We start from the raw sequence: 19,417 nt of genomic DNA, 5'->3' as shown, positions 1-19,417 counted from the left end.
CCCCTTCCCTTCACTTCTTTATGTGAGACAGATGAAGGAGAAGGTAGTGGCCAGAAGAATCTGAGTGATATGAAATGAAGAGGTGAGAAGAGGGAGCTTTCAGCAAATGGCTCTTGAATGAAGGACTTTAAGAGCTAAAGAGTATTTTATATCAGATCTTGGAGGTAATAGGAAGCCACTAGAGTTTATTTAATGGAAGTAGAGGGGGGAGTAACATGATTAGATCTTTGCTTTAAGAGAATCACTTTAATGACTGAGTGCAGGATGGACTGCAGTGGAGAGACCCTTATTAGTGAAACTAATTCATTAATAAGCTGAGACTTTTAAGGCATAAAATGAATTTTCTTTTTGTACAAAATATATCAGTCTTCTTTATTTCATTGGGAAGAGTTGGTGAGTTGTAGTGGAAAGAGCAATGAATTAGAATTTAGAATGCCTTAGGCTTAGCCCCTCTACCTTGTGATGCATTCCATGACTTTGGACAGGTCATTACAGTAGTGGTAACCTTGAATTAAGTGCATACTGTGTGCAGGGAACTCTGCTAGGATCTGGGGATACAAAAGGAAAGGATCATAGCTTCTCTACCGTTAAAGTGCATACATTCTATTGGAGAGTAAGAGGAAGTCCGGCATGTACAAAAGTAAATGTTGGGGGTGTCGATCTCATGGGCTCTTCCTCCCTGCTCCTTTGTGTCTCCATCTGTAAAATAAGGGAGTTTGACTAAATAGTTTCCAATTCTAACTTAATGCATCAATGATATCTTCTCCAGAATAAAGTTTAGCAGCAAAAATCTCTTCAGTTCACATGGATATAGTGTGCCTAGGCAGAGACGTTATTTGTATCTCCTGCTAATATATGTGCAGCTGATATATTGGTATTGCCTCACCAACTGCCTCTAAGTATCACTGTCACAGCTGGATAGCACAGTGGTTAGAGCACCGAGCCTGGAGTCAGGAATATCTGAATTCAGCTCCAGCCTCAGACATTTACTAGGTGTATGACTCTGGGCAAGTCATTTAACCTAGGTCTGCCTCAGTTTCCTCAACTGTAAAATAGGGATAATAATAGCATCTACTTCCCATGGTTGTTGTGAGGCTCAAGTGAAATAATATTTGTCAAGGACTTAGCAGTACCTGTCACATAGTAAGTTATGTATAAATGCTTATTCCCTTCCTCCTTCCCTCCACAAAAAAAGGCAAGAGCCCTCACAGCTTCTGTGTAATCATTCAAGCTAACAAGGCTTCAAATACAGAATAAACTTTAACTCAATAACAACAAAAAAATTTTTTTTAAAAAAGATTGCAAGACAACCATAACTTTCCATCTCTCTACCCAGAGTGTCCATTCCCCAACACCCACCACACACACAAAGGGAAAATGCACTGTGTTGATAGTCAGAGCCCCTTTTCCAAGCTTGCACTGGCCCATAGCTCAGAGAACCAGCAAAACAGGTAAAGTCCTGGTCAGTTCTTCCATGTCATCTCTCTTGTTATTCTTTTTCGACTCCTGCTTCTGGAGGAAAAGTCCCCTCCAGGAATACCCCCACCAGGTCCAGGAGGGGACTTTTTACTCCTCTGCCTGCCTTTTATCTGATGTCATTTCTGGGCTTATGTGCTTTCCTGGGATCCCAGATCCCAGGATCCCTGGAAGGAACCAATTGTATGCATCCACTCAGCTTCTCTTTAGTCTTCCAAGTTCTTATTATGTCTTCTCTTGGCAGTCTCTCACTCAAGCTCTCTCTCTCCCTCATTTTATTTGGTGAGACTTCCGATTTCACCCAAGTTAGAAGTTCAGCGGCCACTCACAGACTCAATCTTACTACCAATTTCCATGAGCTTTGATTTGGTCATTCCCAGCCTGGACATTTGACCCTTTGGCAGCCTGCAAATGTTCCAGGGATGGAAGGGAGGAGAGGGGGAGGCAGGCCTCACCACATTGGGGCCAGCCTTAAAACCAATTGGCTTAGCCTATGTCTGTGTGGCATTAATAGTGCATCAAGTACCCAAAGCTAAGCAAGGAATTCTTGTTTTATCAAGGACTTGACCTTTTCCAGGGGATAAATAGCTGGCATTTATATATACTTTAAAGTTAAAGCCCCAGGTCTCTCATCTGATCCTCACATTTTTCTGAGTTAAGTGCTACAGGTATTATGATTTTACAGAGGAAGAAACCGAAGTTATGAAAAGTAAGTGACATCTCCATGGTCACACAGCTTGTATGAATCTGAGTCACGTTTCAAACCTAGGCCTTCCTAAGCCCTGCTCTCCATTGCACTGTTCTGCCACATCATTGGGGTAAGAAAAACCCAAAACAGTACTTGGGCACAACTATTGCATGTGTTTGTCATGTTAGAGAAGGAAGGGATTCTGCACCTTTTTTGTCATAGACCCATTCTCAGAGTAAGGTTTCAAATGCATAAAATAAAAGGCAAAGGATTACAAAGGAAACCAGTTCTATTTAAAGTCAACAAAATGCTTTTTTTTTTTTTAAAGTTCAGATTCAGGTTAAGAACCCCTATTAAAGGGACCTAAATAACTGAAGAAATTAAGATACATTATTTCACATCATCTAAAGATCCTGGGAGTATCATAGAAATCAGATCATTTGAGAAAGGACTTTGAGATTATCAACATCAGCATTTTAGTGAAGCTCAAAAGGGGGAGAAGCCTAGTAGGGAGCATCATTTTGCGCTGATAGCCTGAGAAGAGCCGTGAACTGAAAGGCTTAAGAGCTCGTGTTTGGTGTAACTATTAGCATGACACTCATCTCTCTGAGCTTTGGTTTTTTCATTTCTAAAATGAGGCACTTGGGCTAAGAATCCTGAGCATTAAGAAACAAGAGAGTAGTTTTTTTCTTTAAGAGTCAACTTCAGTTCATGAAGAGCAGGTAACTCCATGAAGAGTTCACTCCCCACACGGTAAATGGTATAGGAAAAATCAAGGCTCACATTATAGGTTCACCACCCTGCACTCAATATTACCTACGTACCTATCTCATCTAGATTTGGTGTCAGAGGACACATCATCTTTTTTGAGCCTTAGTTTCTTTATCTGTAAATTAGGGACACCTTCCAGGACACCTTCCAGCTCTGCATCTATAATCTTGTGATTTCAAAGGTAGGAAACCGTTCTGAATTTCTGTGAGTCTATGGAATTGATTTGCCCGGGGTGTCACAACTAATACTAGAAGAATATGTCTATGTATTTCCGCCCCCTCCAAAAAAATAAAAAGCAAGCCTTGGGCTGCCACTTTCCTTAGAACAATGGCTCTTAACCTGGAGTCTATGAACTTGCTTTTTTTTTAGCATATTAATAAATTTATTTCAATATGATTGGTTTCCTTTGTAATCTTGTGTTTTATTTTATGCATTTCAAAACCTTACCCTGAAAAGGGGTCCATAGGCTTCACCAGACTGTGACAGGAAAAGGTTAAGATTTCCTGCCTTAGAAAGAGACTACAGAAGGAAGATTTGGTATTGAATTGGTGTCTTTATTGTGAAAGAGAAATAAAAGTTGTTTTTCCTTCTTATTTTTTTTCACTTGGGCAGACTAGAAAAGCCGAGTCCTTTTAGTACCTTTCCACAAAGTAAAAAATATTAGTCTGTTGATGGCTTTAGGAAAGATCTAGGAATCCCTAAAACATAGAAAATATTAATTCCCCAAGGTGTAAAATCACTGTCTATAGCACCACCTTCATTTTTACTTTTAGCTCTAACATGGGTAACTCTCAGACTTTAAGTTTTAAAAGTCAGTTTCGTAAGGAGGTTCATTTTATTTCTGTCTACTTGAATACAGTTTAGACTGTGGTTTTAAGTGTTCTTGTGCAGACATAGCACTTATTTTTGGAACAGGAAGTTGATCCGTCTTGTGACCCTGATAAAACAGTCACTTCATGGTGACTAAAGAAGACTTCCTATTATGAAGATGCTTCCAGACAGTGATCTGCTCTCTGATGCTGCTTGCTTTGCCTTCAGGGGAAGCTTCTCTACACAATGTATTCATTCTTGTTGACCTAGTTAGGTATTCTAGAACATTTTGGAAATTGTCCCATATTTTATCCCCTCAGCCTCTCACAGCTCCTCTGTTTCCCTTTTTTTTTTTTTTTTTGTTTAAAAGAATAGAATAAATATGAGCAATCCCTGTTTAGCATCACAACCAATATCTTTTTACTATGTCTTGGTAAGTGATCATTAAAACATTTAACCAGGGCTTCCAAAAACTTTCCTTTGAATGGTTTGTCTTGGCTATGAGCAGACCAGCTCTGCTAAAAGCTGCCTCTTGAGCCCTGGCTCCTATTCTTCCATTTAACTTCCACTCCCAGGACACATGTAGGAATCAGTCTCCAAACTGTATCATCCATATCACAGCCCTTAACTACGTGTGCCCCCAAGACTCTGTCCTGGTTCTCCTTTCTGATACTCTCTCCTTGGTGATCAAATCAGCCTTCCTGGGAGATGACTCTTACCTTTATATATCTAGCCTTGTTCTCTCACCTGAGCACGAGTCCCACATCACCAATAGCGTTTTAGACATTTCAAAGTGAATGTTCCATAAACTTTTCAAACTCAGCATATCCAAGACAGAATTCATCTCCACCTCTCCCCCACAGCTTCCCAGTTCACAGCCTCAACATTATCCTCAGCTCTTTGCTCTGCCCTTATCCCATATAGCAGATCAGTTCCCAAATCCTGCCATTTCCACCTCCACAGCACTTCCTTCATATGACTCCTTGGCATTACTCACACAGGCCCCACCCAGGCCTTAATTCAAGCCCTCATCTCCTACTGCCTGGACTATTACAATGATCTCCTAATTGGTCCCCTTGTCTCAGTTTTCTCCCCACTCCATTCTATCCTCCATACAACTACCAGAGTAATTTTCCTAAAGCGTAGTTCTGACCATATCAGTTCTCTACTCAGTCAACTCCATCTGCTCTTACTGCCTCTGGGATCAAATGAACTTCTCTCTTTTAGTTTTTAAAGTCTTTCATAATCAGGCGTCAAATTATCTTAGCAACCCTTTCCATGCTTTACCATGCATCCATGCTGTCACCCTCTCTGTTCCTCAGATGCAGCCCACCATCTCCCAACTTCATGCCTTTGTACTGAATTGTCTCCCATGCTTGGCATGCATTCCTTTCCCATCTCTGCCTCATTCAATCGCCCAGTTCCTTCACAACAGCTCTGCCACACAAAGCCTTTCCTGAGTATCCACATGTGTTAGTGCCTACTGCATCTTGTATGTTTTGTACATATTCCACATATACTTAGATGCACAAATTTTCTCCCTCTAGTAGGTTGTAAGCACTTTGAGAACAGGGACTGTTTAATTTGTTGTCTTTGTATTCAGAGTAGTATGATTATACCTCCTGCCATTAGGGCCATTATAAATCTGTGAGAGACGTCTCGTAGCTCTTAGGATGCCATTCTCTGTTTTACATGATTCTTGCTCAGGTCTGACCGGAGTCTTAAATTCCAGCCCCAACTCTACCACTTAGCTAAGCAGTGTGACCTCAGATATGTTGTTTAACCTTTCAAGGCCTGAGTTTCCTTGTTGGAAAAATTGCAGACCTTTGATGTTTCTGAAAGATAATCTTCCACAAGCTTATATTTTCATAATGTATTTCACAGCCTCCAAATGCTTAGATCTCAAGCTTTGCATGATGAATAATATTTTGGATTTCATCATCTGAAAACTTCCTTTTATTTCCATTGTAGGCATTTGGAAATGCCAAAACAGCCCACAACAACAATTCAAGCCGTTTTGGGAAATTCATTCAAGTCAACTATTTGGAGAATGGCATTGTCCGAGGGTATGTACGATAATTTCAATTTTATTTCAATTCAATTTAACAAGCATTTTTAAAATGCCTACTCTCAGCAAGGGACTATGTATGTATACCAGGTAATGGATTTGTGGAGAGGAACATGAAAGCTGTTTATTATATTCTACTGGAGGGATATAACATAGTAGCCTTCACAGGAGGTGAGGGCATCAAAGAGGAAACTTAAAAAGAAATAAGGATTCTGGGGGTGCAGATGAGGAAGGGAAATGCATTCCATAGTTTGAAAATGTGCCTTGTGTGATTACATGAGGGGGTAGGGCAGAAGATTGAGTTCTAGGAAGTTTAGTTTTGCTGGAAAGTACCATGTGTGAGGGAGAGTAATATAAAATAGCCTATTAAGGTGGATTAGAGCCAGGTGTTGCTTCCAAATAGACCTTTGAATGCATAGTTTAGGCAAGAAGTGATGAAGACCTGAACCGGAACACAAGTAATATCATTGGAAAGAAAAGAGTAGAAGAGTTTCTGTGAAAGTAGAATCCGTGAAACTTGGGAATTGAGTGTATGTGGGGGGTAGGGGAGAGTTAATGAAGTTATGAATTTGAGTGGCTTAGGTTATGAACATGATCAGCAAAAAGGGGAAGGCTCAGAGGCAGGAGAGCACAACCACAGGAAGCCAGCTACTTAAGGGCTAAGGGGGTTAAAAGTTGGGTGGGGGTTAGGTAATGGGTGAAGGAAGGCTAGTAGAGTTTTATTGAAGACAAGCCTTGTAATAAGCTATAGCAGGGAGGGAAGGATGCCACTCTTCTTTCCATTCTCCAATTGGTTACCTTTTGGGTCATGCCATGGCCCAGTGGAGGTGCGACCTCCCACTTTGAAGTTTCAAAGTGTTACAACCTGTCAGTTTATTTGGATCATTGCTGCTGTCTGCTGTAAGCTATCCTTGACAGCTATGTGTAACCTGCACATTTAGTAAACATACTATCTTCTATGCCTTATCTAAGTCATTGATGAAAATGTTAAGTAGTACAGATCCCTGGGGCATTCCACATTTCAGTTTGAAATCTAACCAATAATGGCCCCTCTTTAAATCAGGCCATTCAACCAGTTCCAAATCCATCTAATTTTACTGTCATCTAGCCTACATCTCGCTGCCTTTCACAAGGGTAGCATGAAAAATTCTGTGAAAGGTGCTGTTAAAATCTAGTTAAACTCTACAGTTTTCTCTTAAGGTACTAGTTTAGTAACTTTGTCAAAAAAGCAGATGAGTTTGTTGAGTATGACCTGTTCTTTTAAAAAAATTATGATGTGTTTATGGATACCTTTTGTTCTTATATCACTGTCATCTCTCTGTATCACCCCTGCTCTCTGAACTGAGTTGTCCCTTGTGACAAAGAAAAAGTTAAGTCAGAATGATTAACACAGTTGCTGTGTATGATAATGGATGCAATATTCTGCTCTCAAAGTCCCCAGCCTCTCTTCTTAGAGGAGGAAGATTTATTCACTATCTGTTCCCAGAGACTATTATTGGCATTGGGTTGTTTTTTTTTTTGTTTGTTGTTTGCTTTTTCTTTCTTAGCTGTTGATTTCAGCTTTTTTAGTGATCTTTTTTATTTACATTGTGGTAGGCATTGTGTGACAGCTTTTTTGGTTCTGCTTTTACTCTGTATCAGTTCTTACAAATCTTCCTGTGTTTCCAAGTTCCCTAGATATATCATTTGTTTAGCCATTCCCTAATCAAGAGATAGTCATTTTTCCCCTGATTGTTTGCTACCAAAAAGATGTGAATATTTTAGTATATAATGGAACTTGATTTCTGTCTTTTACTTCCTTATGACAAATACCATTAGTAGGATTGCTGGATCAAAAAGTTTGAACAACTTAGTCGATTTTCTTACACGATTGCCAGTTGTTATTAAGAATGGTTGGCTTAATTCACAGCTTCACTTGCTTACAACTTACAAGTCAAGTTGAGTTAAGTCAGCAAGCATATATTAAGCACTTATTGTGTGCCCCCAAGCACTGTGCTGCTGAGCTCTAGGAATGCAAAGGAAGGCAAAAATATTCCCTACTCTCAAGAAGCTCACAGTCTAATGGAGAAGACAATATGCAATTCAATATACACAAACAAAATATATGGGATAATCTCAGTAATCTCAGAGGTAAGGCACTAACATTAAGGAGGACTGGGGATGGTTACTTGCAAAAGATTGGACTTTAACTGAGACTTGAAGGAGGCCAGGGAAACCAAGAGGTAAATATGAGGAGGAAAAGTGTCCTAGGCATGGGGGAGAGCCAGTGAAAATGCCCACAGAAAGGAGATTGGTGTTTCTTGTGCAAAGAACAGCACGGAGGCCAGTGTCACTGAATCACAGAGTACTCAGAGGGGAGTAAGATGTAAGAAGACCAGAAAGGCAGGGTGAGGGTCAAGGCCAGGTTAGGAAGAGCTTTTATCAGATTTGCCAATTTTCAAGTATGAGGTAAATTGTCATAACTTGAATTTCTCTTATGATTAGTGATTTGGAACTTGTTCCACATGATCTTCAATAGCTTGAAATTCTTTTGAAAACATGTTTATTCTCTGTATTCTTACCTATTGGGGAATGCCTCTTGGTCTTACATATTTGTGTCAATTTTATATGCATTTTTAATATTAGACTTGATATTCTCCTATTTTGTGGTTTCTGTTATTCTGTCTGCATTGATTTTCCTCATAAAAAAAACTGTGTTATAACTCCAATGATATAAATGAAAGCGATGATAAATGGCAGCTGAACTCAGTTTAATTGTACTTCCCCTCTCTTAAAGGGAGGTAGGGCAACAGGTTTGATATGTAGCACACACTGTCAAAAGATGTCACTTTGTCCCTTAGACTTTGCCCAAATTTACTGGTTTGTTGTTTGTTAATTTGGTAGGTTGTACCTTGTGAAAATCAAGAGGTTTAAAATAAAAATTGTCCCCCTTGATTTATATGTTTTCTGACTATTATTAGGCTCGTAATAACAATTAACTTTCAAAATATTGGCTCTAGGGATAATAAGGAACCTACTTACTTTATTTAATAAATTGGTAAGAATCCAGATATGTGCCAAGAGATGTTTTTGAAATGCTAATGGTATGGTTAATTGAAATTCTGGCTGCAGTCTTCTTTACACTGAGGATTTGATTAGCAAACTCTTTCTTTGTACGTAATGAAAAGATAAATTTTAATCTAGACTCCTTCTGTAATTTCACAGACTTTCACTGAATGGAGACTTTGATTAACGGGATTTTTCTGTTTTTATGTTGACTGATAATACTTTCAAGTAATTTTTTTTCATATGCATAGAATGCATAGCAATTAATTTCGAGCAAGTTTCTCTTCTCTTAGCTCCAGAGTGTTATATGTGGCAAGGGAAACACACAAGGGCCAACTAACATGCCCTTTAATGACAGGGACTGTCATTTTTCATCTTGTATGCCCTGTTTAACATAGTGTCCTTCACTTAGTAGGTGCGTCATAAGCATTTCTTAAATTGAATTTATATTCATTAAACCAGGTAAGGATCATGTAGGTAATTAGGTTGGGGCATAGGGGAGGGGGGTAGCTTGTGGTCCAGTGGTTCTTTTTGTATCAGAAACCTCTTTGACAAGCAGTATGATGAAGTCCATGAACCCCTGCTCAGAATATTTTTAAATTCATAAAATACATAGGATTACAAAGAAAATCAATTATACTGAAATACAGTTATCAAAATATTTTTTAAAACAAGTTAAAAACCCCTGCTGGTCTCTAAAGTAAGAAGTGGAGACATTGAACATTGACAGGCCCCTGAATAGGATGAGCAAGAGGACCCAGGTATCAGTGATGCTCTCACCCTTCCCAGGAGGGCACCCAGCAGATAATTTTAGGCAGGACAGAGGGGGTAATTGACTGGGATCCTATAAGGTGATTATTCTATACCTTGGTTCCTTAGGCCCTAACAGACCAAGGAATGTGGATTTCCACCTCCCAACTTAGATTCACCCTGCTAGGGGAATGTTTCCTATTTTTCCTTCTGGCCAGTCCATGCCCATGACCACCTTAAAAACTTGATTCAAAATTAATGTCATAGAGTTACAAAATTCTAGTGGTGGAAAAACCCAAATCGTCTAATCCAACCCCCTCATTTTACACATGAGAAAATTGAGGCCACAGAGATTGTTACTGAGCAAAGGTTACCAACTAGTTAATGATAGAGTTTACAGTGGAACCCCTGTCTCCTGCTACCATGTCCAAAGTTCCTTCAAGCAAGCAAGCATTTCTTTTTTTAAAATATATGTTATTTTTTCCAAACCCATGTAAAGACAATTTTTGACATTCTTTTTTATATAAAATTTTAAGTCCCAAATTTTTTACCTCCCTACCCCTCCCCAAAGATGGTAAGCAATTTGATGTAAGTTGTATATGCAAGCAAGTGTTTCAGAAGCACCTACTATGTGCCAGGTGTCAGGTTCTGAACTCAGGTTCTCCGACTCCCTCCACTAAATCACATTCTCTTCTATTCTAGAGGAACACAAGCTCCTGATCAGTAACATAGGGGCCAATTCTTACAAGGCAGCCTTTTAAAAGCTTGCCCTTCCTCCTGATCCCACATCCCACCCAGGCCACAACTGCTATTGATGGCTTCTGAATTCCCTTCCACATCTGTGATCTTTTTAGGACAAAACAAAGACACAGGACACAGAGTTGTCTCAGAACAGGTTAGGGAAAACAAAACAAGACATCCAGTGTAACTGAGACATGTCTGCAGAGCGGCACATTAAGTATGTTGTATGTGACACGCTGCAAACTAAATGAGCATGGAAGTGCCGAGAATGTACTGACTAATCTCCAGGTTAGGTGAGTCGGGCACAAGAACCTTGTTGTAGGGGGAGGTGTGTTCTGACCCTGGTCCTGAAGGTAGGGAAGGCACAAAGATACAGACAGTGAATCGGTTGTGTGCAAAGAGACTGGCTTGACTAGAGCAGAGGAACGATGTTAGAGAATAAAAAGAAGGGATATTTCAGAGTGTAAGATGGCATGTGGACAGAGATCCTTCGGTACTCAACTGAGAAATCTGGGCATAGTGTCCTAGCAAGAGGGCCAGATGCAAAGTGGGAAGCCATGGAAGCCCGCTCTCACTGGCTAGCAGTGTGATCCTAAGCAGGTTACTTCATACTCCCTCTATAACATAACATGGTAATACTGTAGTGATCATGGTGGAAGGAAAGCCAGACTTAGAGGCAGAGACCTGGATTTGAATCCTACCTCTGACCCTGAGCTTCCATTTGCACATCTGTAAAAGTGGAAATAGTAAAACCTGCAGCAGGATTTAACTCACCAGATTGTTGTAGAAATGTTTTTCCAATCTTTTAGTGCTTTGTAAATATCAACTATTAGCATTATCTTTATTGCCTACATCACAGAGTTGTTCAGACCCCCAAAAGCAGATGTATTAAAATACCTTAAAATTATATGTTATGCAGATTTAAAGTGGCACTGTTATTATTTCTAAAGGTAATAGGGTACCTCTGTGGAGTTTTGCCCAGAGCTGTAACATAAATGAGGCAGTGATGTGGTTTGGTGGATAGAGCACTGGGCCTGGAGTAAAGGAAGACCTGAGTTCCAATTTGGATTCAGATACTTACTAGCTGTGTAACTCTGTGCAAATCACCTAACCTCTGTTTGCCTTACCATTGTAGAAGGAAAAGGCAAATCACTTCAGTATCCTTGCCAAGAAAATCCCCTAGACAGTGTTGACATACTATGGTCCACGGGGTCATGAAGAATCAGATGCTTCTGAATGGCTGAACAACAACCTAACATGAAAATATTAGCAGAAGCTACATACACTGAAGCTACACTACAGACTAGAGATCCAGAGACCCGCTGTCATCTAGACAAGTGATGAAACAGGGGCAACTAAACCATACAGATCACATATTGACTTAGTTTTAAAATGTAATATTATCTGTGTTTTATTGTATTTTTATTTATTTTGTTTAATATTTCCCAGTTCCATTTTAATCTGGTTTGGAAGCCCTTGGTGGGCAGTGGAGAAGGCTGCATGTTAACCAAACCTCCAATCTGGACCAAGCCCTACTGTAGGGATTTAAATGGAAAATAGTGACTGAACTAGAGTGGTTTCTGTGGAAACGGAGAGGAAGGGATTAATCTTAGAAACATGTTTGAAGAAAGAATGGCAGGACTTGCTAACAAAGTATAGGGGATGAAGGGAAGAGAGGAGTCAAATTCACATTTCATCTGTTGACAGAATAGTAAAAGAGAAATTTTAGAAGAGATGTTTGTAAGGTAACAATTTAGGTGTTGATGGTGTGTTCTAGTAATGTGAAGGTCATGCAGGCAACTGAGGAGGAGGAAATTAGAAGTTCTTGGTTGGAAATCCATGAGAAAAAGTGATTAAATGCCTAAGAAAGTGAACCTAGAACAGGGATTCTTTGTGTCATGGAGCTCTTTGGCAGTGTAGTGAAGCCTATATGGAGCCCTTCTCCGAACAATGTTTTTGAATACATAAAATACAAATTATTACAAAGAAAGCAAATTATATTAAAGTCATTAGCAAATTATTTTGTAAAAAAAAAAAATGTTCACAGACCCTAGGTTAAAGAGGGACGAAGCAGGGAAAAAAGCAGAAGGTATGCCTCTAATTTGGGGGGGGGGGGGGGGGGAGTGGTGCGGCCAGCAGTTAGAGGAGCTAACAAAGGCAACAGAGTGCTCAGAAAAATAGGAAAAGAAGTGATGGAAATGGAGAGATCAGAAGGGGTGAGAGTCAAGTAAAGGTCACAGGACATGGTCAAGAACAGGCCATTGTTGATCATGACTAAGTTTAATGAAATAGCACAGGAAAGTGATTTAAGAAAGAAAAAATGGAGTTAAGTAAGGTGAGACCTAGGTGCTATGAAGATTAGCCATGAAGACAAGAAAGAAATATGGTGGTCAGAATCATCTAAAAAGGTCTTCTAAGAGGTTTAGTATAAAGTAACATGCTCTAAACTGACTGTGGAACTGCCAAGAATATTCCAAATAAAATCCCACAAAGAACACCAATTTTCCTTTGAGGAGTCCCCTGTGACTTTGGAAATTTGCCCCACAAATTTGTTTTAGATTTGCATTAATATCCATTAATCGTCACCCTTCTACTCACTAAACTCCCTTTTTATCTGCAGGATCAAATATAAATCCTTTGCATTTAAAGCTTTTCATAGCCTGGCCCTTCCTACCATTCCCGTTGTCTTCTAATCTTCCTCTCTCTACACACTTTTAAGATCCAGTCTATACCAGCCTCCTTGCTGTTCTTCACATGTGACACCTGTGCCTTTACGTTGGTTGCTCCCCACACCTAAATTGCTCTGCCTCCTCTTTCACTTCCACTTCAGAATCCCTGGCATCCTTTAAGATGCAGTCACCAGCTTCTCAACAGCACCACCTTTCCCTGTCCTCTCAGCTGCTGGAGCTTCTCCCCCATTGTTACCTTCCATCTACTCTGTGTACCTCCTATGTCGCCCCCACTACAGAGAAAGCTCCTTGAGCACAAGGACTTGTGGCCTTTCTTTTTATCTCTAGTGCCTTGCCAATACGGTAGGTGCTTAATAAGTACTTGTTTATTGATAGATCTTTTAGAATTTTACTAGATGAAGCAACTGGATTGCATTTTTAGGGGGATAACCATGACAGTCAAAAATCTACTAGATTAGTAATGTTTTACTATTATTAAATCTTTGCTTTAATGACAATCCTGAGTAATGAATACTTTATCTTCTTCTCAGAATGAAAAACACAGTGGTCTGCTGTGATAGGTTTATTCCTATCATCTATTTAGAAAATGGAGAGTTTTTTAAGCCCTCATGAAAATTCTTTGCTAGTGCAGGAAGAGTTAAAGTCAATTGGTGGTTACTGTGGGGATTTTATTACCATGTCTAATTAAGACCAATTGTTGAAAGCTGCATTTTTGTACACATTCTGCATATTTGAAAGACTGAGTCTCTTCTTTGCCAGGAATCTTAGGATTTCTCACTCAGAGCAATTCTACATCATAACTGAGGAGTGGTTGGTCTCTGCCCTTTTTGAACATGGAGTTCTGCTTTCAGCTACCAGAAAGTATCTTTTTATATCTAGCAGCTGGTGTAGGCTACATGTCTGGAGAACAATTAAAATATTAACTACAAGTTTTCCCACTCAACTCTACTGGCATTTTCTTTAAACTTAAAAAAAACATTTGGCATCTATGTATTTTACTTATGGTTTATGTGGGTTTGAACTTGTAAAATGAAGGCCCATAATCACAGTGAGAGAGGCAGCATGGGCTTTTGGATTGGGGTCCAGCTTTGGAGTCAGAATGACCTGGGTTTAAGTCTTGTTGTTAACATATACTAGCTTGTCAAGATGGGAAAATCACTTTAACTCTTGGAGCTCCTGGCAACTCGATAGAATGAAACTTCCCACCCCTCAAAAAATCACATTGTATGAAAAAGACAATATATTTGAATGATTTTGAATTTTTGATTTTGATTTTTGATTTTGAATTTAATTTGTAGCTCTTTACAGTAGTTACAAGTTACCCTGTTCTGCTATGGAAAATGTTTATCAAGTTTTTTTTTTAATAATAGGGCTGTTGTTGAAAAATATCTGCTTGAAAAATCTCGCCTGGTCTCTCAAGAAAAGGATGAAAGGTAAGACTGTTATCCTGAAGTGATAATGAACAGAGTTTATTTGTGTGTGTGTGTGTGTGTGTGTGTGTGTGTGTAAGGTTGGTTATTCTGCTAGTATCTATAAGAGGAACAGGCTAATATTTGAGAATTCAACAGAATGTCTTCGTATGGGGCCCTTTGCAGATCTTCTATGTTCTGTTACAGATACAGTGAGCTAAAGACTATCTCTCTCCTTATTAGGAAAGTTTTCTGAAGTAACAAGGCACTTGTGGGAAAGAAAAAAACTTCCAAACATTATGCTTGCTAAACTCAGCTCTGAAAACACATTTTTTTAAGTTGTATTTTCTCCACCCACTAAGGAGGTTTTTAAAGCATAGCTGGCATTTTCATAGTTGGTTTACATGAAATGTCTAAAAGAATACTGGGGTGTTTTTTTTTAAACTATAAAAATATTTTTCCTAATTTTGATCTGTAGAAACTACCATGTGTTCTATTATTTGTTACTTGGAGTCAGTGAGGAAGAGCGCAAAGAATTTAAGCTCAAACAACCTGAAGACTACTTCTACCTCAACCAGGTAAACAGCTTAAATCTGGGACAGCCAAGGTAATTTCTGTTCTGTTCTGTTCTGTTCTGTGGTGGCTGTTTACAAGCTGTTGGAAGGTCAAAGGCTGCTAGGCCTTTTTCCTCTTCTCTTCTGAAACAAGCTACGAGGAGAGCTGAGGGAAAGGACATAAAGGAGCCCATTGATTCCCAGTTGCTTGGATAGTCACCCTGTTAGTGCCAGCAGAAATTATTCTCATATGCCAGCCCTACAGCTCCAAAAATGGCAAGTAGTTTATTATCCTTCTTTTACAGCATAACTTGAAGATTGAAGATGGAGAAGATCTGAAACATGACTTTGAAAGATTAAAACAGGCCATGGAAATGGTTGGCTTTCTCCCAGCAACCAAGAAACAGTAAGTCAGATTGCTTTTATAAGCAGCTCAGGTAAATTGTTACAATATGCCCAATTGTACATTATTATATTAATGTTCTGAAAGGTTGTATGGTGTCACAGAGAAAGTCTCAGCTTTGAACAGAATCACAAGACCCAGCTGCAAGTCCCTACTCTGTCCCAAGCTCTGCAGCAAGGGACAAAGAACATAACCTCTGTGAAGCTCTATAAAATGAAATATTCTTTATATTGCTTACTTCCCAAGATTATTGAGAGGATCAAGCAAGATCCTGGATGTCAAGCATTGTAAGGTGCGATCTACACATGAAGGATTCTCAATACTTTGTTCTTTGCCAGGCCTATGATTTCATTAGTGTCAGGAGCTCACTGGTTAGGAAATTCCTTCCACCAATGCAGATTGCAGCTGCTCTCTCTGCAGAGTTGCTTGGATAAGGAGAGGTGAAGCACCTTGTCTGGGATCAGACAGCAGCTTGTATGTGTCCAAAGCAGGACTGAAACCTGCATCTTCCTGACTCGGGGGTTATAGTTCTGTACTATACCATACCTCTTATTTATAATATTTTGAGAATCATATTATCATTTTATTGTATATTGATTATTAATATTAAGTGATCCTCATAGACTTTGTGGCTAGTTATTCAAGCATTAAACTTATTTCTGGTCACATTGTAAAGAAAAGCATTGAATTATATTTGTCTCACATCCAGTTGGAATTAATAAATGGTTTTAATAAAAGTTACTGGGTATTTTTAATGTATAGTTCTATTGAAAACCTTTGCTTAAAGCTTGAATTAAACATTTGTAAAATAAGAATTTATCTTTTTTCTATCCAAGGATTTTTTCAGTTCTGTCAGCAATCTTATACCTGGGTAATGTCACCTATAAAAAGAGAGCTACCGGGCGTGATGAAGGTTTGGAGGTGGGCCCCCCGGAGGTACTAGACACACTCTCCCAGCTTCTGAAGGTATCTCTCTCTCTTCTTTTGTCCTTGCTGTTGTGCTCCAAATCTTACATTTGAAGATGCTTATGACTCTCTGCGTATAGCCATTCAGTCTATGCTAGGAGGTGCCTTCTAGAAAAATGCAAAATTGAATCTTTGCCTAAAAAATTCTGTTTACCTGTGGACAAATTATAATAAGCCCTTACACATTCATACAGCCCCTGCCTTTGCTTAGGCTGATTTCTTAGCTTGTAATGCCATCTTCCCTCTTACTAAAATCATACCATTTTTTTGAGGCAACTTTCTTTCATGTCTCCTTCCTGACCAGTTGCCCTATCTTTTCTCCGAACCTCCATAGCACTTGATTTCTATATCATTTTTGGTACCTACCTAGAATATTCTGTTTTGCATCGTAGTCATTTGTATTTTTAGGCCACTAAAGGTGTGAGTTCAAATCCAGTCTCAGACACTTACCAGCTATGTGATCCTGAGGAAGTTACTTAATCTCTGTCTGCTTCAGGTTCCTCATCTGGAAGATAGAGATAGTAAAGTCCCTACCTCCCAGGGTTGTTGTTTAGAATAAAATGAGATATTAATATTAAGCATTTTGCAAATCCAAAAATGCTATTAGTAGTAGTAGTATCATCATTATTATTTTATATCCCTACTGGATAGTATGCTCCTTAAGGTCTGAGAATGAATTTTACTTGGCTTTGTATTTCTAAAAGGCCTTTCATGGGGTGGGTTCTCAGTATAGCCTTGAATTTAATTGAACAAGATAGCATATGTAAAAGCATTTGGAACATTGTAAAGCAGTACAGCACTGCACAGTCTCATGGAAGTTAAGTTGATGTTATTACTGTTTGGCAGAACCAGAAAGCATTCTCATGGTAGCCTACCACCAGATTCTTTATGCCAGGAGTTACCATGTCCATCTCACAGCAGTTTGGGGTACCGTCTTTTGGCCATCCCATGTCCCCCAGGTCACCCCTTCAGAGCCAGAGTATGACTTAAAGTGGTTAAGAGGAGAGCGGGATTTGAAAGACTTTACTTTTTCTTTCCTTTTTTCCACCATACAGGTAAAGCGGGAAATTTTAGTGGAAGTTCTGACCAAAAGAAAAACTGTGACAGTCAATGACAAACTTATTCTTCCCTACAGTCTCAGTGAGGTAAGGCCACTGTGTCCTTTGAGGGAGGGTCCTTGAAAACATTTCTTCTACGATGAAAAGGTTGGACTCAATATCTAAGGTTCCTTCCCATTTTAAGATGCTTATCTTTCAGAATAAAATAATAAAAGCCCTACAGTAAAGCATTAGTTGATAGTCTTTTTTTATGCTCCTCATTTAATTAGTGGAGCTCTCTTATGGCATGACTCTTCTTACGTGACTGCAGATGGACCATAGGTCACATTATGTTCCCCAAAATATAACATAGCTACGTGCAATAACTGTTTGCCCCCCCCATAATAACATAATTGTGTTCTAACATATCTGAAAAGTATGTTCATTCATATCGTTTTGTAATAAAGGATCTCTGCTGTCGTCTTTTTCCCATAATAATATTTTCATCGTCTTTATGTCTGTTTTGTTTTCTTTTTGTTTTTAAACCTCACAAGACAGCATTAATACACATGCCAGCGTGTTTGCGGAAGGAACCACTTTTCCTTTTCTTTTTTTAACTGTCACTGAGAGACTTGTATGTCTGTCAACAGGCAATAACAGCTCGTGACTCAATGGCAAAATCGTTGTATAGTGCTCTCTTTGATTGGATTGTCCTCCGTATCAATCATGCTCTCCTCAACAAAAAGGACATGGAAGAATCCGTTGCAGTGAGTTCTTTCCTCCTGATAATTTTTGCTTCTCTTCTCAAGTGCTGAATTAATTTGTGCTGATACTGTTTATAATGCTCAGCTCACTCTATAAGTGCTGAGAGTACTCAAAATATCTCCACTGCATCAGAAATTTTGAAATTCTCACTTGATTTATTGGATAAGAAGTTCATTACTTAGCTTATTCAGGGCTAGAGAAAATTTGGCTCTGGGCCATACTTAGCTGACAGAGGCTTAGTTTTCTCTAGTGTTTTATAAGTTGCTGTTTAAAAATAGATCTTTCTGTCCCTGTCAGTGCTTGTCTATTGGGGTGCTGGACATCTTTGGATTTGAAGACTTTGAAAGAAACAGTTTTGAACAATTCTGCATAAATTATGCAAATGAACAACTTCAGTATTACTTCAATCAACACATTTTCAAACTAGAGCAGGTAAGAAATTGAATTCTCTTGGCCATCTAGTTTAGGGGAGAAGAGGGAAAGAGTTAAAACTCTGGGGTGGTACTTTATTACCAAGCATTGAAATTGGAATTCTCATTTACCACAGAATTACCCCTGGGCTATGACATGTTATGATCTCAGCCCAGAGGAATATTTGGTAAAATCCCATTCAGTTTTATTGGGGAAAAACATCAGGTGCTTTTTTGGCACACACATCATTTTAGGAGTCTTTTGTTGGCTCAGAGTTGCAAGTAACTGAATCTCCAGTGGGGACAGATTACTTCAACTTTAGCTAGCTTTCAATATCACAGATAAAGGCTTTGTAAGGCTTTATTTTGGATGAAATAAAAGTATCCTCTCTTAAATATTTGATTTCTTTTTGTCTTTTGTTCTCTCCACTAATGAGATCTAAGTGAGGAATTGAATTATGCAAATATATAGAAATCATTCTGTTAGATTGTATAACATTTAACTGCCTCTTAATTTTATATTACCATGATAGATTATGGAGCCCATGGAGACCTTCAGGTTTTTAGCTAATAAAGCATTTTCTAACTCTGCAGGAAGAATATCAGAGTGAAGGAATCACTTGGCACAATATTGACTATACAGATAATGTGGGATGTATTCACTTGATCAGCAAGAAGCCCACTGGCCTTTTTTATCTTCTGGATGAAGAAAGCAAGTAAGTCTTCATACTTTTTGTTGATTGGCTGGTCATCAGTAGACAAGAAAAATAGAGAAGTGGATTAGCTGGTATATAACCAAGAAATGTAGCAGGTTGGATAAGTTTTACATTAACT

At 38.9% G+C, this 19,417-nt stretch overlaps 1 protein-coding gene across 8 annotated transcripts in view; it reads left to right on the top strand.

Moving 5' to 3' along the window:
• Positions 1-19,417, top strand: part of MYO9B (myosin IXB) — a 130,027-nt gene that overhangs the window by 60,378 nt on the left and 50,232 nt on the right. For all 8 annotated transcript variants that reach the window (XM_036763522.1, XM_036763531.1, XM_036763536.1 and 5 more), the window contains exons 3-11: positions 5,717-5,811; positions 14,410-14,472; positions 14,927-15,026; positions 15,308-15,408; positions 16,242-16,371; positions 17,427-17,516; positions 18,059-18,175; positions 18,471-18,605; positions 19,178-19,299. In XM_036763522.1, coding sequence (XP_036619417.1) covers positions 5,717-5,811; positions 14,410-14,472; positions 14,927-15,026; positions 15,308-15,408; positions 16,242-16,371; positions 17,427-17,516; positions 18,059-18,175; positions 18,471-18,605; positions 19,178-19,299 — 953 coding nt within the window. The remainder of the gene's footprint in view (positions 1-5,716; positions 5,812-14,409; positions 14,473-14,926; positions 15,027-15,307; positions 15,409-16,241; positions 16,372-17,426; positions 17,517-18,058; positions 18,176-18,470; positions 18,606-19,177; positions 19,300-19,417) is intronic.

This window comes from Trichosurus vulpecula, chromosome 1 (genome assembly GCF_011100635.1).
Source record: "Trichosurus vulpecula isolate mTriVul1 chromosome 1, mTriVul1.pri, whole genome shotgun sequence".
Taxonomy (NCBI): Eukaryota; Metazoa; Chordata; class Mammalia; order Diprotodontia; family Phalangeridae; genus Trichosurus; species Trichosurus vulpecula.
This window is presented reverse-complemented; position numbering and strand designations above follow the sequence as displayed.